This window comes from Propithecus coquereli, unplaced genomic scaffold, assembly GCF_000956105.1.
Source record: "Propithecus coquereli isolate 6110/MARCELLA unplaced genomic scaffold, Pcoq_1.0 Scaffold4, whole genome shotgun sequence".
NCBI lineage: Eukaryota > Metazoa > Chordata > Mammalia > Primates > Indriidae > Propithecus > Propithecus coquereli.
In genome coordinates, this window is record NW_012149729.1 from 1436790 (window position 1) to 1461538 (window position 24749).

General features: G+C 35.2%; 1 protein-coding gene across 1 annotated transcript in view; it reads left to right on the forward strand.

Moving 5' to 3' along the window:
* SLC13A1 (solute carrier family 13 (sodium/sulfate symporter), member 1) overlaps positions 1-24749 on the forward strand; it is a 99441-nt gene that overhangs the window by 10528 nt on the left and 64164 nt on the right. The window contains exons 2-6 of the mRNA XM_012652728.1: positions 10715-10843; positions 19609-19745; positions 21907-22094; positions 22691-22748; positions 22831-22879. Coding sequence (XP_012508182.1) covers positions 10715-10843; positions 19609-19745; positions 21907-22094; positions 22691-22748; positions 22831-22879 — 561 coding nt within the window. The remainder of the gene's footprint in view (positions 1-10714; positions 10844-19608; positions 19746-21906; positions 22095-22690; positions 22749-22830; positions 22880-24749) is intronic.

Genomic DNA, 24749 nt, shown 5'->3' on the forward strand with positions numbered 1-24749 from the left:
ACACGGACTTCGGTGGGGGGGGAACCAAGGGCAACACACGTAACCTAAACATATGCACACCCATAATTTGCTGAAATTAAAAAAAAAAAAAAAGATATCCAATGCCAGGCAAATAGGTGTGAAAAAAGAAAAGGGAACAAGAAAAGATAAAGAGGCTCCCATGCTAAGAAATCTTATGCCTAGGATAGAGATTTAGTGTTTATATACAGATCAGGGTATGCAAATAAAAACAATAGTAGAAAGAACACAAAGAATTTCATTCACTAAATATTACTGAGTACATACTTTATGTCAGGCACTGTTTTAAGTACTAGGAACAGGATAGTAAATTTGAAAAAAAAAAACAATCCCACGGACTTTACATGTGGGTTGAATCCCAACTCTACCACATACCAGAAGTGTGATCGTTGTTCAACGTGGAACTACAAAACCTACCCCATAGAATTTTGGTGAGGACTAAATAAAATAAGTCATGTGGACCATCACGTATTGTATCTGGCACATAATAAGCATTTGTGAATGTTATTTTCCCATCTTGTTACTTAATCATCAGTCAGAAAACAGGTTTATCTGTTTCCTTGGCAAATATTCTTATATTTTAAATAAGTTTTTCTATATATAAAGCCTATGATCAACAGTGTAAATGAGGTTTTATACAACTAGGATCCCCTCTCCTGAAGCCCTTTCTCTACTCTAAACACAAAGCAAATAAATATTGCTGTAAGTCATAACATGTAACCAAAATGTTTGTACCCGCATAATGTCCTGAAATAAAAATAAATAAATAAATAAGTAAGTAAAAAATAAATATTGCTGTAGGTCAGAATAGGTCAGAAAAGCAAACAAGTGACACCAAGGTGAGAACCTGTGTACTCCTACATTATTCTGGGGCCAGAGTCAGGTTCAATGCCAGAAACTAAAGGCTGGAGAATAGTTTTCAAAGCTGTGAAAGACAAAGAAAAAGCTGGACTGATCACCACCTGTGGGTGTCTCATAGGAAGCAGACACTGCCCAGTCTCCCAGCTAGGACCTCCCAAAGCTACCTGACCCAGCTAAATCACTGGATCTGTATTATTCTGGCAGGAAAGGGACCCCAGGTTGCCAAAATGAGACACACCTGGACTGGGAACTAAGGCCTGAGTGGAAGCAACTGTAAAACTGCTAAATAAGGAACAACAAGTGTAGAAAGAGAAAATTAAAAAAATAAAACTACCACTCAGAATAAATTTGAAAATAAAATTTCAAAATACAGTAAAGAAAGACTGCCAAAATCAACTCAGATGAAATAAAAATAATTGGGAAATTAGCAAGTTAGGAAAGGAAAAAAATCCACACAAAGAAAAACAAATTATTTTTTTAAATAATAATGCAAGAACGGGTAAATATAAAAAAGAACAAGTTAGATACTCTGGAAATGAAAAATGTTGTCACTGAAATTTAAAGACAACAAAACCAAAAAACCTTAAACAGATGTGTCAAGGGGATCTCAGGTGGTCCTAATTAACCAGCTTCCCCAGGAATGATTTCTGCCCTTTGGTTCAAGTCATATCAAAGATGAGTCTTAGACACCATCTAATGTTCAAGCAGTTTATTTATTCTGGCAGCACTCTTACAAGAAAAATAGCAGAAGCAGGCCACATATAGTTAGAAGAGCAACTGACCAGAGGGTCTTTGTCCAGATACCATTCTCAGAATTTGAAGAATTTTTCCCCCTTTCTTATACCTATATTCAGCCTAGTTACCAGGTGTTTCTTTAAAAAAGGGAGTTTAAGCTATTCTCATAAGGGTAAGCTGTTTGTTTTTTTTATCATAGTTGCATCTGTGCTGAGATGGCCTTGTCTTCTTGAAATCCTCAGGCCAGTGTTGAAAATCCCCAGGCCAGGTTACACCATATTGCTAAGTGACACATAATGTCAGCCATACTATGTGACATAGTGCTAAGCTACACATAGTGTCAGCAAGACTCTTGAATGAGCTTTATACCTATCATTAATCTTATAGCCACAATATGTCCATTATAGTATACTACTTAATACAAGGTGAAATAAACTTTAAACTGAGTATACTTGAAAATAATATCAGTGAACTGAGAGAGAATACTAGGAATCACCTGAAATATCATACAGAATAATAAAGAGATATGTTTAAGTGGAAGAATAATCTGAAGAATGAATTCAGAATCCCAACAACCATGTAAAACCACTCCTGAAAAAGAGAGAATAAAGGAGAAATTATATTCAAAGTAATAATGACTGAATTCTCCACAATTAGAGTCCTCAGATGCATTTCTAAGTAAAATTTAATTAAATACTGGTCCATATTTATACATCATAAACGAAACTTCAGATCAAAGATAAGGAGACATTTTAAAGCTACCAAACAGAAAAGGAAAAAAAAAATCTCTCCAAAAGGGTAATAATTGAATAAATATCTCATTCTCAATCATAATGAAGACATCCAACAAACATATCACAGACTCTAATGGAGAAACCTATAAAATATTATAGAAGAGATTTAATGGACACATGAAAGAATAGAGAAGTTCATAGATAAAAATACTTAAGGATATTTCTTACTCTATAAATTCTGTATAATTTGAGTCAAAATCTAAACAAATTTTTCACAACTTGAAATTGTATTTTTTTAATTTACAAAGAAGAATAAAAGTCTAACACTGTGAGGCAAGTTTGAGAAAATGTAAGATAAGGGACTTGCCATACAGATTGTAAACCTTATTGAAAAGCTATAGAGATTAGAAGAGCATGTTAATTCTGCAAGAACTGATTTTTAAGAGGTGGCAGTGGGAAAGGGGGAGGACAAAATAAGAGCCCAGAAGCATATATGTCTGCGTTTGTAGAAATTCAGCATAGGAAATATGTTAGCAAGATGAATTAGTAGGTAAAAGATGGACCATTAAATTTAAAAAGCTAGGGAACTTTGGCTATCCACTTGGAGAAAAAAATATGTACCAGATACCCATATAAGTAAATTAAAGCCCAACACTTGAAATTTTTTTAACTTTAGAAAAATATGAGAATATATAAAATAGGAAGATTTTCTCACACAAAATGGAAAAAACAAAACCTAGTAAAAAAGATTTTAAAAATCACTTCATTAAGATCCTCTTTTCATCCAAAAATACAATAAAGTAAACTTCATAGACAAGCTAGAAACCAAGAAAAATGTCTACAAACGTATAATTTATAAAGAAATAATATTAAGTATCTAAAAATAGCTCCATAAATCCATGAGAAAAAAGAAGTAAACAACTCAACAGAAAAATGGAAAAGGAGTATAAACAGGTAATTTGCAGAAGAGAAACAATTATGTTCAATAACCATGAAAAATACTTCACTGGTATTCAAGCAAATGTAAATCAAATAAGAACTTTTATACCATCAGATTGTCAAATGAACAAATTAATGCAATATACCAAGTTTGGTGAAATGGAATTTTTCACATCGTTGGTGTTAATATAAACTAGTGCAACCATCTTGGATAGCAAATAGGCAAAACCTAGTAATGTCCAAATGGACCCTTTCCACTGAGAAATTCCACTACTAGTTTTCTACTCCAGCTTAGAAAATCTCTTTTCCATATCCAGGCATGTGGAGATAGGTACAAAGATGTTCACAGCTTTATAGCCTTATAATAGCGAAAAACTGAGGGAAAAGTCCAAACAGCCATCAGTTGAAAAATAGACAAATAAATGGTAGCATTTTCATCAAAATAATACTATATCCATTTAAAATGAAGTAACCATAGTTCTGCATGTATCAGATGAATTTATTTGAAATACATAAAATACTGATTGAAAAAAACAAGTTACAAAATGATGTATAGAGTAAATCTTATTTAATTTTAGAACCACACATTGTTTATTAATGTATTAATGTCTGTATGTAGTATTAATAAAATCACAAAAACGTAGATGGAAAGGATGTACACTACATTGTAGACAGTGGTTAACTCTGGGGATGGACAGAAAAGACAATGAGGGAGTGGTACTTATCAGTCTTTGACTACACATAGAATGTTTTATTTATTTTAAAAAATTCAAGCAAATGCAGCAAAATTTCAACATTTGTTTAATACGATGAAGTGTACAAGTATGTTTGTTATATTATGTTTATATGTTCTAAACATTTCATAATTTTGAAAACTTTTAAAATGGATAAAAGTTAAAAAGTTTCTAGTACTTTCAGTTATTTTTTAAATGTAAGGGAACTGCTCATAATAGCTTCGTAACTCTGGAAATATTTGAAAAACTTCTTATAATAGGAAAGATGAAGATGGCTATGAATGAGCCAAGGAGGTGCAGTGGAATGCACAGAGCAGGTGTAAGTGACATTCCACCTCACCTGATCTAATGGAATTCCCTCTGTTTTCTATACAACTACCTCTGTCTGGCTGCATGCAGTTTGTTTGCAGAACTTCTTGACATAATATTTGAGAGTGGCAGGGAGTACAGAGATTTTTGAGCAGACAACTAATATTTTTGAGGAAGTCCTCTGGGCTTTTTTCTTTCTTTATTCTTTCTTTTCTCTTTCTTTATTTTGAGAAATAACCATACTTTTTTTAAAAGATTGTAAGGTCAATGGCAGTCATAATTCCATATCATTTTATCTTTCTATATTTTCCTTCATAATAAACATGATGAAAATAGACAAATTTTTGTTCCTATCATTTAATTTAAGAATTCATAATGCTAAAGTAGTTCGTTACCCCTAGAATTTGATTAACATGTTTACTTGTTATGGTTGTAGAGTAAATTCTAATAAAGATATCAGATGCATGAGTGATTTCCATCAGACTTGGAGGGTGGGTTGGGAGGGGGAAAGAGAGATTCACCCACACTCTTACGTGACAGTTGGCCTTCTTTTATTGCTATTTTACCCTCATCTCTTGTGGTGGTGGTTGTATGTAATGGTGGTCACAGTGTGGTAGTTATGTTTTAGGAGTAGGAGCCCTGTTAAGAGCCTGTTAAGCTGGAGAAAGAGAGGGAAGAGAAAACATTTGGAAGAGAATAACAGCAGACAAATGCTATATCTTGAGATAATGGGTCACTATATGAATTTCTAGCAACAAGATGAAGATATTTTATTCTCTACCTCAAATCTGTTTCTACAAATCAAATATCCAGAATCCCTTTTGAGTTGTAACACAGACAACTTCTGAGTTTTCTCCTTCATCAGAAGAATCTGTTCACCAAAATTACACTCGTATTAGGTTTTTAACAGATCTGAACAATAGAAAAGAACAAAATTGTTGTTTCCTTAATCTTTTGTAATTTTATTTTCTTAGCAAGAATAGTCATAGATCTTTGATTTAAAAACAAACAAATAATCCTACATATTTTAACATGATATTCTTAAAAGAAAGTACTTGGAATTGTTCCTGGACTAACCTTCTGTTATTGAATGCCTAAAGAGTATTGAAGAGAAAGAATTCTTTCTTGCCCACAATCCCAAGCCTGATCAAGAAAGATCACACAATAGAGAAAAGGAATTGAAGGAAGGAGGTATTCCTGGCATGGATTAATCAATAGGATGCCTGGATAATTTATCAGCCAAAGAGGGAAACTTTTGAAAATGAAAACAACTGATAATCAAAAGGGACACCTGTACAACAGTGTAAACCAGCTCTGTCCCAAGAAAACTGGAACGAATCATCATCCTGCCCATTAAAGAGCATGCAACCAATCCCAAAATTCATGTAGAATCACAAAGACTCCAAATGGTCAAAGCAATCCTGAGCAAAAAGAACAAAGCTCGAGGCATCACATTACTTGACTTCAAAATATAGTACAAGGCTATGCTGCCAAAACAGCATGATATCGGGAGAAAAACAGACACATAGACTAATGAAACAGAATAGCACAGAAATAAATCCACACATTTACAATCCATTGATTTTCAACAAAGGCATCAAGAACACACAATGCGGAAATGACAGTCTCTTCAATAAATGACACTGGGAAAACTGGATAGCCACAAACAGTTCATGACGTCAGACCCTATCTCTTACATTTACAAAAAGGCAACTCAAAATAAATTAAATACTTAAATGTAAGACCCAAAACTATGAAACTACTAGGAGAAAACATAGGGGGAAAGCTCTATGTCGTTGGTCTGGACAATGACTTTTTGGATATGACCTCACAAGCACAGGCAACGAAAGCAGAAATAGACAAATGGAATTACATTAAACTAAAAATCATCTGCACAGCAAAGGAAACAATCAATAGAAAGAAGAGACAACCTACAAAATAAGAGAAAATATTTGCATACTATACATTCAAAAGGGATTAATATCCAAAATACATGAGGAACCTAAACAACTCAATATCAAGTAAACAAATAACCCAATTTAAAAAAGAGCAAAGGACCTGAAAAGACATTTCTCAAGCGAAGACATACAGATGGCTGACAGGCATATGAAAATTTTCAATATCACTAATTCCCAGGGAAATGCAAATTAAAACAACAATGAGATGCTACCTCACACCATTAGAATTGGCTATTATAAAAAAGATGAAAGACATCAAGTGTTGGCAAGGATGTGGAGAAAAGGAAAATTTGCACACTGATGGTGAGAATGTAAATTAACACAGCCATTATGGAAAATAGCGTGGAAGTTCCTCAAAACATTACAAGTAAAACTACGTATGACCCAGTGATCCCACTATTGGGTATATACCCAAAGCAAATGAAATTAGTGTGTCAAAGAGATAGCTGCACTCCAATGTTTATTGCCACACTATTCATAATAGCCAAGATATGAAATCATCCTGTCTAACAGTGGATGAATAGATAAAGAAAATATAGCATATCTACACAATGGAATACTATTCAGCCACAAAAGAAGGACATCCTGTCATTTGCGACAGCATGGATGAAACTGGAGAACTTTATGTTAAGTAAAATAAGCCAGGCACAAAAAGACAAATATGACATGGTCTTACTTTTATGTGGAATATTTAAAAAGTTGGTATCATAAAAGTGGATTTAACTGATCAGCATTTAAGTGCACATATAGTAATAACATTCATCGGGTGTTGGGCAGATGGGGGGGGTAGGAGGGCATGGTCATATACACGACTAATGGGTGCGGTGCGCACCGTCTGGGGATTGACATGGTTGAAGCTCTGACTCGGGTGGGGCAAGGGCAATATACATAACCTAAACATTTGTACCCCCATAATATGATGAAATAAAAAAAAATAAAAGTGGAGAGTCAAATTATGGTTACTAGGTGCAGGGATAGTTGGGAGGGTTGGGGAGTTGTTGGTCAAAAGATAGGAGGAATAAGTTCAGGAGATCTATTGTACATAGTGACTATAATTAATAATGATATATTGTATTCTTAAAAATGCTGAGTGAATGTAAAGTGTTCTCACCGTAAAAATGATGACTATGTGAGGTGATGCATATGCTAACTAGATTAGCTAGATTTAGTCATTCCACAATGTATACATACTTCAAAACATCATGTTGTATACAATAAATATAATTTTATCTGTCAAATTCTAAACAATAAAAATAATATAGAGCCATCATAAGGGAGTAGCTCTGTTTTCTTCCTTTTGTAGACCTTCAGATATGGTTTCCTTCAGACATGGAAAATGGGGCAATTTCTACAAATTCTGGGAACGCAGCTATCAGGGACAATGCAGATATTCTTCCTTAGTCAGCTGCAAATATAATCCCATGGGACTCATATGCAAAAAATATGAAATGCACGTACATGTTTGGAGGAAGCTCCATGGATGAGACATAAATTTAAACTGCATATTGAAAGATGAACAAGTTTTGCAAATATGTTATAAATCCAGGAATTCAACTTGAGAAGATGGATACTACTTGGAAGCAAACATCTAGCCCAGAGTTAAAGAGCACAGGGAAGGTCTGGAAAAGGGTGTACTCCAGTGCTTTCCAAACTTTAACCTAGATAAGAATCACCTGGAAAACTTGAAAATGCTGATTGATTCAGTGTGTCTGGGGAGGAGCCCGATATCCTGAATTTCTCACAAGCTTCCCGATCATGTTGATGCTGCTGGTCATGGACCACACGGTGGGGTGGGAAGCGGGGAGAAGTACAAATGAACAATCTGAGTGTTAATTCTGGGATGGTGAAGCAAGATTTGAACAGCAGAACAGGTGAGCAGCATTTTTCCTACCATAGATTTTACTCAAATGCTGACAAAAGCCAAGGAGGCAAGAGAATGCGTGAAGTGGTGTGGTGGTACTGGGTACAACTGGAAAGTATAAGTTGCTCTCTAAAGGAGAGTCTGGAGAATTGTTGCCATGGAAGAATGTGATCCTGATGTTACCAAATCTCTAGGTTTTTTAAGAGAAGCCAGAAATTCATACTTTATTTTTATATTAAATATGCTGATTTTTAAATCCTGACTCAAATTACACACACACACACACACACACAAACAAACACACACACACCATTGTGAGACAAAGAAATAGAATTTTCTTGCTAGACTTGGCCATCAGCTTATTACTACTTCATCCAAATAATCAAACAAGGTCAAAGGGTTCCAAATATGGGCACAGGCAGGTAGAAACTAACACATAAGGGTATCCAGAGGCTTACTGGTATACCAGCCAACTGAATGTTATGAATTAGAGTTCAGATAAAAGGTACATGATGAGGATCAAAGATCAGAACTCAAATGTCAAGAAGATGTGTAAACAAGACTCTGGATATAGAGAGCTAATGTCAGGAAGTTTTGGGGTAAGACTTATTACAGTTAAAGGTGACTTTGAATGCAAAATGGGGATTTTAAATTGTTTTTAATAAAACATTGAAAGTCACTGATTTTTGATTGTTTTAAGTCAGAGTTGGGCTACTTAAAATATAAAAGTAGTCCAGGAAAGCAAAAAATTTAATACTTCAAATTTTGCCCTTTATTCTGTCACCAAAATTGCCCCATCTAAGCAGACTGTGACTCTCTAGCCCAAATAGACCCATGTTAACATGAATTTTCAACACTTATGGCAGGGGTTATATGTGGTGAATAGAATTGGCCGGAATCACATATTTTATTTATTTTTCTGATGTTTTATTTGAACTTTGTAGATTGGTGCTCCAGATAGTCTTCAGGGTGGCTAGACTTTTAATCTAGCTTTATGCAAAGGAATGACAAAAGGAAAATGGATTCTGGGAAAACGATCTGGTTTTGGAACAGCCTCACTTGTGGTGGAGGAGTCGGGTAGAGGAAGAAGGACAGATTTGAGAGTTAAAATGACAGGGGTCTAGTTAGGACCAAGAGATTGGCTGGTAGTAACTAGAGAGCAAGATAACAAAGGGTACATTTTGTCTTTGAAACCTAGGTTCTTACAAGTATGATAAAAAACATAAAGTCATAAGGAGGAACTTTTGGGTTATCCATGTGTTCTCATTAAGACAAAAAAACAACACTTCCTCTACACTGGCATTTTAAATTAAGCTAGTATTCACAACTTTTCTCCCTAGAACAGTTTTGGAAGATTCAGTCAAGGCTTAACTATGTTTTTCTGCTTTATTGTTTGTCAAGATTGTAGAGGTAGACTCTGTATAAAACTGTCAACATCAAAACACCTTTATTCTTTCTCCTTTAAAAAGATAACACAATAAAGATATGACATCATCCTGGCTTATTAGGCATTTCTTGGAAACCCACTCAAAGTGTAGGGATGCCAGGAGACACCAAGCCCAGAGGACTCACCCTGAGGTAGATGAATCAGAGGGCAGCAGAGCTAGACATTGTATAGACCTTAAATATAAGATCTCATTAAACCCAAATGACGTTTTGGTAAATTTTTCAAATGCAACTCAGAAATTTCAGAGAGTAGGCAATGTGAGAGCAAAACAAAGCCATATAAGGACTGCTAACCTTTACTGATCACTTAGTATATTCCAGATGAATTCATATCAAAATTATCCATATAATTCAAATATAATGATAAATTTCAACCACTTCTTAGCAATGTCCTAAAATAGAAACCTACAGGTTTATACTAAGCAGAGCAAAAGATTCTATTGAGTCACGTTCCTGTTGAATCACCTCGTGTCTCCCCAGTGACTCAGCTGTCTTTCTCAAAAGGCAAAGCAAGAAGCTCTTCACCTCCAGATCCATGTCACTTAGGAGCTGGATTATTCAGCCTCACCCAAAACACTAACCTTGTTATTGTCTTTTCTCTGAGACAAAGTATTGAGAAAGTTTTCCCCTAGATTGATTTCCCTTTTAGTTAGAAGGAGAGGAAGGCAGGTGTGCACGGATTCTATCCAACCAGGAACCAAGGAATGCAATTAAAAATCAGCTGTCCTGCCCTTGAAAAAGGCTGTAATTTGGCTATTTCTGCACGCTAGCAGTACTCTAGCAGGCAGTGCATTTTATAGGCCAAATAAAGGTGAGTACAAACATCCGTATACACTAATATGAGCACAGAAAATTGACTATATAATGTTATCTGTTTTGAAGGAAATGTGAAAAAAACTTAATGAATGGAGATTTTTTCCTGTCTTTGTTTTTCGTGTTTATTAAATTTTGGCTCTTAGAACCCCGAAGACATGACTATTTGCTGGCTACTCGAAGAGGATTTCAGAGCTTCTTACTTTCTCTGTGACATGCCTCCATCCAGCAAATATGGCTATGATTGGAATGATGATTTCCCTAGTCTCATAATTTCACCTTGTGTTTTGCCTTCATTCTTTCCAGGAAGCAGAATGTGCCTACACACTCTTCGTCATTGCCATATTTTGGCTCACAGAAGCTTTGCCCCTGTCAGTAACAGCTTTGCTGCCTGGTTTAATGTTTCCCATGTTTGGGATCATGCCTTCTAAGGAGGTAAGTTCTCCTGCAAATGTTGATCAAAATTAGATTCCCTATTTTGTGCTGAGATTTCCACTGGAAAAAAGTTGTTTTTAAAGGGAGCAATGATCCTGTTGATGAAGCTTCCACATAAGTTCCCCAATTTCCAGTTGTTTCTTGCCTCTCAGAATCTGCATGTGTGTCCACCTTTGGGGAACAAACACAGGTTGCACAGGCTGCAATTTCTTGAGTTATGAGTGTCATCTTCTTCCACTGACATCTATACCTGGTGCCTCTCTCACAATAAAAGGGACAACTCATTCACATTCTACATAAGCTTATTCTATGCAGCAGAATTTGGTCTCACTGTGTTGCAAAAACAATTTTTTTTAATGAAGAAAAAGCTTCCTTATTTTCTTTCCCAGAAATACCATTTCAACATATAAAACTAAATTAACTTTCATGTGTATTTCTATTTTGTTCTTGCTGAGAGGAGTTTATTCATGCTAAGAGGTGTTTCTTACTTTTATACAATCTAAGAGTACCCGTCTATAGAAAAATGGATTTAGTTTCCATTAAAAGCATGAAATGCATTGAAATCAGAAATGTCTATCTCCATGTAGTCTCCAACTACCAGGCAAACAACAGCTACCTAAACCACAGCTCAAACTTTCTCAGGAAAAATGTTGAGTTCAAGATGCCCAGTCAGTACAATTTACCACCTTTGGACTTCTGTCTTCTGCCTGGGCTTGAAAGCGTTATCTTGAGGCCCACCTGTATTTAATGTGCATGGAGATTTTTCTTTTTTACTAATCCTTGATTAAAGTTCTTCCTGTGAGAGGAGCTATTCCCTTCTTTATTTTCATGTCATTCTTCCCCACTTCGGAGCAGAAGTCCATCTTTTTGCATTTTAATCCTCTCTGCTCCTCTCTTCTTATTGCATTTCCCCCTACCTCTTAATCTTGCCTCTTCCTTCTAATCACCATCAATTTGGAAGAGCATGTGGCCAGGGCTATCCTTCAGTTCATTTTATCCTCAGGCTGATGTTCTCATACCCCATGGACTCTGAGATCTATTGTCTATGAAGTTTCTTCAATGCTCCAACCTGCTATATGGATTTCAATAAAGGGAATATAAAAAAATGACTAACAAGTTCTCAAAAATAGGATATCAAATAGTTAATCCCTATCCTACTAGCTTGGATGGTTCTGTCTCCAGAGATAGTTAAGTTAAACAGTTACACATTTGTCTCTTATGGTTTGATATCAATAAAACTGACTAAATTAACTTTTTAAAAGATGCTGAGGTAGAGTGAGGTGAATTGGAATCATGAGGCATTTCTGTAGCAAGCTGCTTTGTGAGGGGGCATGGAAGCACTCTAGGGAAACAGAAGGAAAAGGTAGGAAGGTCTGGCTTTGTGGGAGCTTCCAAAGATACCTATCTCTGCCTCTCCGTGGTATGTGGGGGCCTGACTAGAGTCAGTACAGTTGCAGGTGCCAATAGCGGTTGCATCACTCTGGCTGGAGATACCTGCCCAAAAGTCCTTTATTCCCGAAGGTGTTAGCCTCAGACTAATTTAACAGTCATTGAATCTCAGACTTGGGAAGAAAGTCCTTCTGGGCCAACTCTCACCCAGAACAGGGACCCCTCCGTAATATCTCTTATAGTTGAAATCATTCAGAAAATGCTTAAAGACTTTCTGGGTTGCGGGCCACTAATATGCCTCAAGGAAACCTGTACCATTTTTGAATAATTTTACCTCTTAAGCAACTCTTAAACAGATTTATTGAACCCAAGTCTAAAACTCAGTCACTTTGATATATTAAACATTTTTCTACCATCTGGGATTTCACAAATAAACCTCATCTTTTTTTTTTTTTTTTTTTTTTTTGCATGATAGTGTTACTTGGATTTGAAAATTAAGGTTAATATCATTTCCACCTTGAGTCTTTCTGGTTTCCAGACCTCACCTCCCATGCCCAAATCTACCAACTCCGGCTCCATCACCGTCACCATCTTCTTTTCTCTCCCTGGAACTAATTCTAGTTTGTCAGTGACTCATAAGGATTACTCTAGTTAATAAATGTAAATAAAGTCTTTTACACAGTAAGCACTCGTATGTAAGCTAATATTACTGTACTTGACAAAAGTGAATAGATTATCCTAGAAACATTCTGAGTGTTGCAAAGGTAAATGAGTCTATCATGTCCCCTCTAGTATTTCAGCCTAAGTTTGTTTTAAACTTTATGTGACTTTCTTCACCTAGTAAGCTGAGCTGGAACTTGCAGAAAATCAAAGCCCTTAGGACTTTTAGCAGAGATAACTGATTTTAGTCTTGTGATCATCTTTCCAGACAGGGCAACTTACCTTTTACTCATAAATAGCTGACCAAAGATACAAGGTATTATGGAAAGAGCTAGAGATTTAGTCAGAAGGCCTGAGATTGAAACCTGCTATTTACCCCTAACTGCTTGTTATGATTCTGGTCATGTCCCTTAGTAACTCTTTTTTATCATCTTTAACATAATAATGCCACACAAGCCATGGGTTGTTATAGCAACCAAACTAAATAATCTATGTTAAACAATGACACAAAGTATCAAACCTTCTTATGAGTTTTAATATTCACAATTGGTTTCTTTTGAGAGTTTTAAACTGTCATTCCAGCCTACTGCAGCATCTTTGAATCTCATTGAGTAGGATAATGTGTCATTAATGTTCTCATCTAAGTTCAGAGCCCTAAATATGTATCTTTGTTCATCATTGTTTTAACCTTACTTTACCTATTCATTAAGCCAGTGCTAAATACCTATTAATATATCTTGCTGAGCACATTACTGCACTTGAAGAATATCAACAAATTGAACTTTTCTCATATCTGCTGAATTAAACCTGAGTGTACTAAATTTGATATTCTAAAACAGTTATCGATGTTATTATAATTGAAAATATGTTTATATATAGAATTTACACATATGAATGTGAAAATATATATTTATGTGTAATATATGTTACAGTACATATTTACTCATTCAATAAATATTTACATGGTAGGACTCTGCCCAGAACTTGGGAACACATCAAGGAATAACAACAGATAAAAGTTTTCTTTAAAAAGTTTATCTTTATAGGGATAAAGAGGCAATAAACAATATATCTCATAAATAGATAAGTTATACGGTATAGTGAGTTAGAAAAGTAATTGGTGCCATGGAAAAAATTCAACAAGATAGTGGATATCAGTAAGGATGGAAGTTTTAAAAAGGATATTCAGGTTAGACCTCACTGGGTTGGTGACACCTGAACAAAGATTTATAGGAGATGAGAAAGTTTGCCATTTGAAAGCTGGGGAATGACCACTACAGAAGGGGACATACCCAGTGCAAAGACCTTAAGGCAGGTACGTGTCTGTAGTGCAACTGGAACAGAATGAGTGAAGAGGAAAATTATAGAAGATTATGTCAGGGAGGTAATGTGAGGAGGGAATGGACCAAGTAGGGCCAAAGTAGGTCACTATAAGATTTTAACTCTGAATGAAAAGGGACCCTCTGAAACATTTTGAATAGAAGAGTGACATTACCAACCTAACTTTGATCTTAAAAGGATTACTTGGGCTGTGCTGAGAAACAAGGTGGAAAGAAAGAAACAGGTACTAGGTTATTGCAATCCCCAGGAGAAACCATGATAATTCAGACCAGGGGTAGTAATAGGGACATTGAATATATTATTGATAAGCTTTGAAGGTAAAATCAACAAACTTTCCTGACTAATTGGATATGGCATGTGATTGGAAGCAGAGAGTCAAGGATGCCTCACAGCTTTTTGACCTGCCAAATGGAAAAATGGAGTTGTTATCAATTGAAATGGGAAACACTATGGGCAGAGTAGGCTTATTGTAGGAGAGGCACTGACACGGGGAGTTCAGTGCTGGACACATAAATTTAAAATACCTATTGGACATCTAGGTAAAGATGTTGAGTAGGCAGCTGAATACAAATGATTCCAGAGTTCATGAGAGAGAGAGCTGATTGGAGATATAGACCTGAGAGTCATCAGCATATAGATGGTATTTAAAGTCCTAAGATTTGATGAGATCCCTTAGGGAATGAGTAAAGATAGAAAAGCAAAGAGGAAAAAGAGCTGAGGTCTGCATAATTGCGACATTAAGAGATCAGTGAGAAGAGAATGTATTAGCCAAAGAGACTGAGAAGAAAAGGTTATTGAAATAGGAAGAAAACCAGGAGGGTGTGGGGTCCTGGAATCCAACTGAAGCAGTGTTTTCAGGATGGGGCAGTGATTGTATGTGTCAAATCTGCTGATAAGCAACTTAATATGAAAACTGGATATTGACCATGGGACTTAGAAAAACCACATTATACCTAACAAAGTACTTTTAAAAAAATATTATCTCATTCACTTTGTAAATGATGTGAGGTGCTATTTAACTTTTGCAACTTTTTATTGATTTGTAGAAAGGTTGCTCAACTGGTATATTACATAGCTAAGAGAAAATCTAGGTGCTCTGACTGCAAAAGTCCATGTTTTTTGATGAAATCCAATTTTGAAATAGAACTATAACCTGATTTTGCAAATAGATTTCAAATTTTATTAGAAATTTTATTTGACATGTCAATTTTGCCTTGAAAATAGTTATATTTGTCAGTGTCGTTTACGATAGCACCTTCTTCTATTACCTCCTAGACAAGCAGGCTATAAACAAACATAATTTTCTATAACTAATGTTTTCCCACAAATATTCTGACTCTGGGGAAAACCAAAGAATAAGTAATACAATGAAAATAGAGAATGTGAAAATTCCTCCTTAGGTTTAACAACTAATTTCATTTAGACTGAAGGCCATAGTTTGTTTGCATGGTCTCTTGAGGAATAGGCAAACTATGGGCCTGTGGACCAAATCTAGCCTGCTGCCTAATTTTTAAAATAAATGTTTATTGGAACAAAGCCACAGCCATTCATTTACATATTGTTTTTGACTCTTTTGTGCCACAATGACAGAGTTGAATAATTGCCATAGAGACCATATGGCTCACAAAGTCTAGAATATTTACTGTCTGGACCCTGCAAAGTACTCACTTCTCATATAACCTGAATAGATTCCAACAAGAATCACTCATGGTTCTGGACTTCTTCCTCTGTTTAATCACTTGCTAATAATGGCTTGCTTCTATATGTTTCTTTGTATTTTTTAAAGCGATTCTTCATTTATTCTCTCATTTAATTTTCAGAGTGTTCATAAAATAGTGTCAGTATCTTACTCCATTCAGACTGATACGATGAAACACCTTAAACTGCGTAAATTATAAATAACAGAAATTTATTGCTCACAGTTCTGGAGGCTGGGAAGTCCAAGATCAAGGTGCTGATTTGGTGTCTGGGAAGGGCTTGCTCTTTGCACCATAGGTGGCACCTTTTTGCTGTCTCATCACATGGTGGAAGGAGCAAGGGAGCTCCCTCAAACTTATTTTATAAGGACACTAATCCCATTCATGAGGTTGAAGCCAGCATATTAGGTTCATATTAGGTGCCAACATATGAATTTTGGGGGACACCAATATTCACACCATTGCAGTCAATGGGGGATATTTCCATGAGAAAAATTGCAAAAGAAATAAGGGCAAAGAAAACTCAAATATCATTCATCTTTCTGTAACAAACTTCAGTATCAGGTCTTGTAAGAAGACTTTCCTAATCCCTCTAGGAAAAAAATGGTCACTTACTCCATTTATTCTTTGAGTATCAACTATGCCTTGAGGAAGTATTGCTCATGCACATATGATACTCCTTGTTAACTTGTTTATTCTCATCTAACAACTTGTAAATTCATTGAGTGTAGGGACTTATTAAGTCAACATCTATTGAGTGCTAGTATGTGCTAGGCATGTGCTAAGTCTGTAAATATGATGATCAATAAGACACAGCTGCCTTCAAAATACATCTAGTGTAACAAAGAAGACAGTTAAGGGAAGAAATTTTCATTATATATTATGGATTAAATGTGCTATAGAAGAGGGAAATATCATCCAACCCAGTTTAGGGTCTTAGAGAAGGGATCTTGGTAGAATTGATACCTGATTTAATCCAGGAAGGAAGATTAGGAGTAACCAAGGCAAGAGGAGAGGGTCATTCTAGGTTAAATTACAAGCATGTGTTAAAGCATTTCTGTGTTTGGGGAACTACATGCCTAGGAAAAAGCAAGATGGAGCAGTAAAAGACCAAACTGGAGAGGTGAAACAAGACCAGATAATGAAGAGTCTTGTATAACATGTTGAGAATATTGGATTTGTTCTTAAAAATCATGGGGTTCACTAAAGGAATATGAAGGCCAATGATGTGATCAGATTTACACTTTAGAAAAGTGACTCTGACAGTGGTAGGGGGTGAATTAGAAAAAGACAGATCACACAGTAGCCAGGTGAGGAATGGTGAAGCCCTTAATTAGGGTAGTAATGTGTGAATAGAGAAAATTGGAAAAATTTTAAAGATAAGAAAGACCGATCTATGAAAATTAAGACTTAATGACTAATATACATGTATTGGAAGTGGAAAAGGAATCATGGCTGACCCTTTGGGTTCTGGCTTGGACAACTGAGTATATGAAAGTTTCATCCACCACAAAGCAGGGTACAACAGGAAGGACATGTTTGAAGGATGGAGAGTGAGAAGATGAGAAGTGTCCTTTTGGATCTGTTGAGCTTTAAGATGTTTATGGGAAATTCAAATGGAAATGTCCAGTTGGATATACCAGTCTGAAACACAGAAGACATATTTGTCAGGATATACAGATCTTGGTGTATTCAGCATTCCTTTAACAAATATGTATTGAGTACCTACTGTGTAGATGCCAGACATTATTTTAGTCCCATAGAGTTAGAAGTTGAATTCTTTAGATTCAGCCATCAGATGTATAAAACAAGAACACTATATACAGTACTCTGTAGAATGCCAGATTTTAAGAAAAGGGCTAAAAAAACCTAATTTTTGAAGTAGGCCAAAAAGAAAAATTCAATTCAGGGATAGAACCAGGGAGAAAAAAAATAATGGTTTAAAAGTCTGGAAACACTAGCGAATGGATAAATACTTATACCTAGAATAAGAGTTGAAAGAGTTAGAAGAATAGGAGGTAGGGGACAGAGGGTAGATAATTGGGATTTAGGAACACAGAGACCATAGCTTATTTATTACATCCCTCACTCCCTTTCTCATTCATTCAATACTATTTACTGAACTCTCCTACTCTGTGCTAGGACTGTGCTACATGCCAAATACGCGATGGTTAACAAAACAGAGTTCTGGTCCTCATGGAATGTGTGGTATAATAGGGAAAACAGTTTGCAAGCAGGGAAGCAAACAGAACCTATGTAATACAATATGCTGTTAAAAAAAAAAAACAGGGTTCTGTGATAGAGAAAAATAGTAGAATCTATTTAGAAAGGCCTGATATTTAAGAATTGAAAAAACTCCAAAAGGAAAAAATATATAAGGCATTTTTCATGTATTTTCTGCCCCTATAACATTTTTGTTACATGGCCAATGTTTTTTCAATGTTAGAACAATTAATAAATGAAATAAGGAAATTGATATAACTATTTATTTTCTATTACCCAATCACCACAAAATGTAAAGAGATAAATAAACAAGGGTAATCATTAATTTTTTGCTTTGTATTGAAGCCAAGCCAAGCTTAGTAAGCTATGCTTAAAATGAAAATACAATTTAAAATAGCAAAAAAACATATATAATTTATTTTCCTTTTCTTTTGTGGTTTCATAACACTAGGATAGTTTTGTTCTTACCCTTCCATTTTTTCTGTAATATTAGACATTATTTGATTTTTAAAGGGATATTTCCTCCTGTGATCTTTTCCTCTCAGCACAGCTCTGTGATTAGGTTTAGTCAAGTAGTTTCTAAGGTAAGTTCTCTTGAAAAGCAGTCCCATGAAGTGCTCCACTTAAAAATTAGATAAAAATAAGCTTTTTGTGATAAAATAAGTTTGAAAAATATGTAGTATATCCCACTCCTTGAGAATGACAATATACACTATAATATAGGTTTTGTAAAAGGCTATTGTAAAGGTTTTGTGAAGGGCTACAGGAAAAAAAATTCTAGTATTTTGAAATTCTATGTTTTCCAAACTTAATTGACCTCATAATCCTTTTTTTGAAAAGCATTGTGTACCTAACATTTCAAAGCATTCTTTGGGAAATCATGCTGCAAATGGTTGCTTATGGTGTCTGGACACTTTACTAATCTCTGAATGGTGTTAACTGAAAATGGCTTTAAAACATTGGCCCTCATTTAGGAGTATTTGTTTTATAATAAATAATTTTTAAAGTAAAACCATTCAAAAAAATGAAGGAGTCACTGTGCAGTTGTGGCATAATGAGACGTGAAGATTTCAGCAGGTCGGATCTTGATTTTGATTTAGTACTTTCCCAAATCACAGTCATTACCATTCTACCATAGGAACATAGACAAATGAACCCCATTGATAGCTAGAAAAATAAGGACATAGAAGCCACTTGCCTGATGTTACACAGCTATTTAAGAACCCAGTACCCTAGGTGCTCTCTTTTCTGTATATTTTTACTTAACACTATTTCTGGTAAGAATACAGGACACGTTTAAATTTGTATTCAAACACATCTACATTTTTCTCAACAAAATAGAAAGATTATGTAGTTGAAGGTCAAAGTTAAGAGCAGCATAATAATCTTTCTTGTGCAATGTTCTTTCAGCCCCACCGCCAATGTAAATAACTGTGGGTTTAATTGAAATTACAGGTGGCATCTTCTTATTTCAAAGATTTTCACCTACTGCTAATTGGAGTCATCTGTTTAGCAACATCAATAGAAAAATGGAATTTGCACAAAAGGATTGCTCTGAGAATGGTGATGATGGTGGGTGTGAATCCTGCATGGTGAGTACTGCATTCACTCGCTTCCAATTTTGCATTCTGAATAGACCATATTTTGTGCAGAGCAAATAGCCAAATAAGTAATGCACATCCAGGGAATTGTTTGTATCACAGTATAATTAATGACTTTTTTTTTTCTTCTCCAAATACGAAAGTGATATAAAGCGTGCTTGAGCTGTAGAAGGGAAAAAAACCACATTCCTTTCACTGCAGGTCTACTTACAGGGAGATTGGAATAAGTGCACACAGCCCTCTCATCTTTCATGTACCATGGAAGTCAAAGCTGAGAGAACCCTTGAACCTCAACAGACAAGATTGATAGACTTCAGAGTAGATTTCAGTCCTATCTTGTTTATTTGGCTGATTACACATTCAGAACTTGTTCAAGAGCATCGTTTATCATGAGGGAGGATGTTAAGAATCAAAGCAAAGACATTACTGACAAAATACAAATGTGTGGAGAAAGAGTCCAAGATGAACATTATTTAAAAATCAACTATTGCAAAGCGAAACAATCAATTAAGACTTTTATCTATAGAACGTGAAATCACTCACTTGACTTATTTTTTTCCAATGAAATGAATGCCTTTTTCCATGAAATTAATTGGCTGTTTTGGTTTTTTTCCACCTCTTGTTAAGAACATGAATGTAAGCTAAAGAAAATTTCCAGGGTCATAATTGTTTGCATGATGACATTTTGCTTTACAGCCTTAGGTGGATCTTCCCTTCTCATCTTTCTTTGAAAATAAGAATATTGTATTGATTTATGCTGCATAATTCATTCTAGGACAAAGCCACGTCTGTGCTTATCATTTATGGTGCAAATTTGTTTTGCTAAGTACAAAAAAATCAATTGCTCAGATGAGACAAATTTTTTAAAAAAATCTTTGACTTAAAAATGTTGTAGCATATTTGCATTTAAGGCATCTCACTCAGGAAATGAGATGGTGCTCCATGCCTCTCGGGGTGCTACAGAAATACATCTCTTTTCCTTGACCATCTGCTCGCTGACTGTGCACTGCACAGTTGGGCAAGAGTCCTATACATTGTGCCCCTTAGTGACTTTTCAATTTAAGGCATTTTCACTATACAAAAGCTTTATCTGATCCCAACCTTTTTTATAGGAAGATTTCATGTCTTGACAATGCCTTAAGTTAAAAGCGTTTCTAGTTTTCTTTTTATTACGAATCATTTCTTGTTTAAGATTTCTAAATAGTTTTCTATTATTTTGTTTTATACATAGAAAATATTCACCTTATCTGAGTTTGAAATTATAGAGTGAAATTATTCTTGTAGATATGTTTTAAAAGGGAGTCAGAGAATTTCACAAATGGTTGTATATGAGAAAATGTGCTTCTGAATGATGTTTTAGGGCCTCCTACTCAAAAGAGATCGTGCTTTTTCCTAAGTGATTCTGAAAGTTTATAGACATAGTTTAAAATCTTGTGGTCGTAGGTATTAAATATGATATTTAAGGGAAAAGAACTACTCTATTTATAAGAGAAGACAATGTAATACATCCAGTTCTTGACAAAAGGAAGCTATGATATCAGATTCAGGAGACTATAAATAATAGAATATACAGAAAATTCTGAAACCTCTTTTTAGCAAGCTATCTTAACTATTTTCTCCACCCACCATACATTGAACCAGAATAATGAGAAAGTAGAAAGAAGCTTTGTAAATATTAATCTCTCTTTGTCCTTGTGCCTTTTTGGCACACATATGAACAAACAGAGATATGGCTAGAACATAAGAGAAAAAATAAGGGACCCTGAATTCAAAAGTTGATCGTATTTTCATCTTACTAGCATTTGAAGGTAAGTAATCACCTATAAAGAGCATTCGAATATTGGCATACTCTTACAACCTGTGATGTCATATGCCAACTTACAATTTGATTATATTTCTGTTTGGGGAGAGAAGCTTCTTATGGTTTCCTGGGAGACAAATCTATTAAGAACTTCTCTCTTAACATGTGTCACTTTGATTTCTACCTGGCTACAAACTGTACTTGGAGTTCACTACCTGGGCAGAACCTTAACTTTCTATGTTTTGAAAAACTTAAATTCCCAACTCCCAAACTGTATCCTTTACAGTTAAATAATACAGAGCTAATTTAGCTAGAGAGCACAGCTCCACACTAAAGGTTTTCTCATTTCAGGCTGACCTTGGGGTTCATGAGCAGTACTGCCTTCTTGTCTATGTGGCTTAGCAACACCTCTACTGCTGCCATGGTGATGCCCATCGTGGAGGCTGTGGTGCAGCAGATCATCAGTGCTGAAGCAGAGGTCGAGGCCACTCAGATGACTTATTTCACTGGATCTACCAACCACACACTGGAAATTGATGGTATCATGTGTTGACATGGCCACAGTGGAGTCTAGTCATTTGGGCAAAAGGCATAAACTCAAGAATTCTGGCTTGTTTTTAATTAACTGTCCATATATGCGGGATGTGAATTTAATCTTCTTTCTATAGTTCCCAATATCTTTACAAAGGAATTATAAAAATATTTTACCTTAAATTGTTGGATTTATGTTCTCTGGCAAAAAGAGGAAGAATGCCTTTTCCATCCTCTAGCCAGTCTGATAAAACACTCTCTCATGTCTTTATCAGTAGACTTCCAAGTTACTCTTTCCTGTCCTGAAAATACTTTCCTGCATAATATTGGACATCTTTAATTTTCACATTTTATTTGGATACAGCATATTTCCCTGTGGTTATTTCTGGGTCTGATGAACTGCTCTCATGCAGTGAAAAAATGTTGGAGGGATATTTGTATTTATGAAATACTTTGTTAAGATAAATGTGATGTCAGTGCAAGATGAATTTTTTATTTTCAGTTTCTAGTAATGTTTCCATTTTCGCATACACATACATACTCATACAAACCCAATGATAATCCCTTTTTAAAAACTATTTTTCTGTTATTTAATGTTTTGCAGACAGTGTTAATGAACATGAAGCAAATGAGAGGAAAGAGAAAACAAAACAAGTTCCAGGGTAAAGAATATTGACATTTTGATTAGGATTTTTCCAAATTACATTTTAATAAAACTACAAACTGGGTCAATTTATTTTTCAGATACAGTAACGGTACAGGGAAAAATTCAAGCAAGACGGAGTTGGAAAAGGTACATTAAATTTGATTCTTTCTAAATAATTATACATGGAAATTCTATTAGAGCTGTAGTTAGATATGCATGCATTTTAAAACCTGGTACTTGCTTCCTTCTCTATAAATTATTTTGCTTGACTAAGTCGAAGCATCGTGTAATGATTTAATAAGCCTTCATGGATAGATTGAAATTGACATCTGACTAGGAAAAATTTTAGGCTCTGAGAATTAGCATCATTATTTTCTCCTTTTACTAGAATTATGATGATGGCAGTTAGCCAATGTAGTTTAAAGAAATACAACTCTAGTCTCAGGATATTGTTACATTTTCTTATTAAAATCTTGTTGGCCTAATAGCCTGATTTTCGTTAGGAATATCCTATTTCTTCCAGGTTATGAACTTAGAGCAACTCCTATTCATATAATTATAAGTCTAGTTATCTTTAGTGTTTCCATTGCCACTAAAAAAGTTTAATGCATAATTCATGAGTTGCTTCTGTCACATAAAGGTGGAGGAGTTTTTGTAGCCATTCTAGATTTTAAAGTAAGGAACGAGACCTTTATAAACTATCCCATAGAATCATTTCCCCAGAATAAATCAATACAAAAATACTATACTAGGTTGCACTGGAAGCAATATATCTCAAGATCTGAAAAATAATCATGCATAGAAATAGTCCTACCATCACCATGGCATTAGGAACAGGACAGTGAGGCATATGTTTCCTTATCTGGCTATAATGCATTAACAAGCAGCTCAATGGGAAAAAGAAAATCCTCTGTTCATTACAGAAATCTTCAAGGAAAGAGCAATTTCTCTATAAAGAGAAAATTAATATAAAGATAATTTTTAAGCCATTAGTTATAGTATACATTAAGGATTTTTGAAGGGGGGAATTGCATATGTATTTATGAAAACATTATTATCTTTACAAATGGAAGTAATTCTTTTAAAACACAAAAAATCAACAGTGTGCCAGGTATAGAATAATATAATACATTGGAAATGGGCTTTAAAAACTGGCATGCCTAAACAGAAAGAGTATACATACACTCAGTAACTTTCCTGGGGTGTTCTTTAGAAACCTAGGTTTCTGGCATAATGCCTAAATATTGAGTCAAGACCCTTCAAATTGATTTGGTATTCAGTACTGTCCTAGGCATTGTAGATAGATCTATAGATGAAAAGATCTGCTCCTTACTGTGAGCAGCTCAGAATCTAATGGAAATGATGGACTTTAAAGAAAACAAGTCTGACATAAATTCCACAACAAAGGCATGCACAAAGGCCAAGCCTTCCAGAAGTAGAAACAATTCGTTCGATCTGGGCATATTGCAAGGAGGGAGTTTGAGGTAAAAGCATGAGTCTGGGAAGATGATAGCATGTGAAAGAAGAGCAGTACAAACTCCATGAGTGCAGGGACATGTATACTTTTGTCACCATTTTAGACTCTAGCACATTTCAATTGCCTGACACAGAGTAGATATTCAAGAGATATTTACCTTTATCAATTAATGAACAAGTAAATGCAAAGAGTGAAAAACGGAAGAGGCACTCTAATCAGAGAGTACAACTAATTCAACGACCCTATTATGTACAGAGCAGGTTGTTTTCAGGAAACCTCTCCAATGCAAGTGTTAGAGATAAGCTTTTGTGGTGAGCGAAATGGTTGGATAGGTTCCACCAGGTTAGGAATAGCTCTTCGTGCAATGCAAAGGAGTTTGGAGTTAATCTTATGGGAATCCTTGGAGATGGGGGTTGGGGGGACAGCACGGTAAGTTCTACTTTTGGAAAGCTTGCTCTGATAACAGTGTGAGGGGCAATGGGTTATGGACTTAACTGAGCCTTTTGATTAATTAGACATTGGGGATTAGAGAGATAAAAG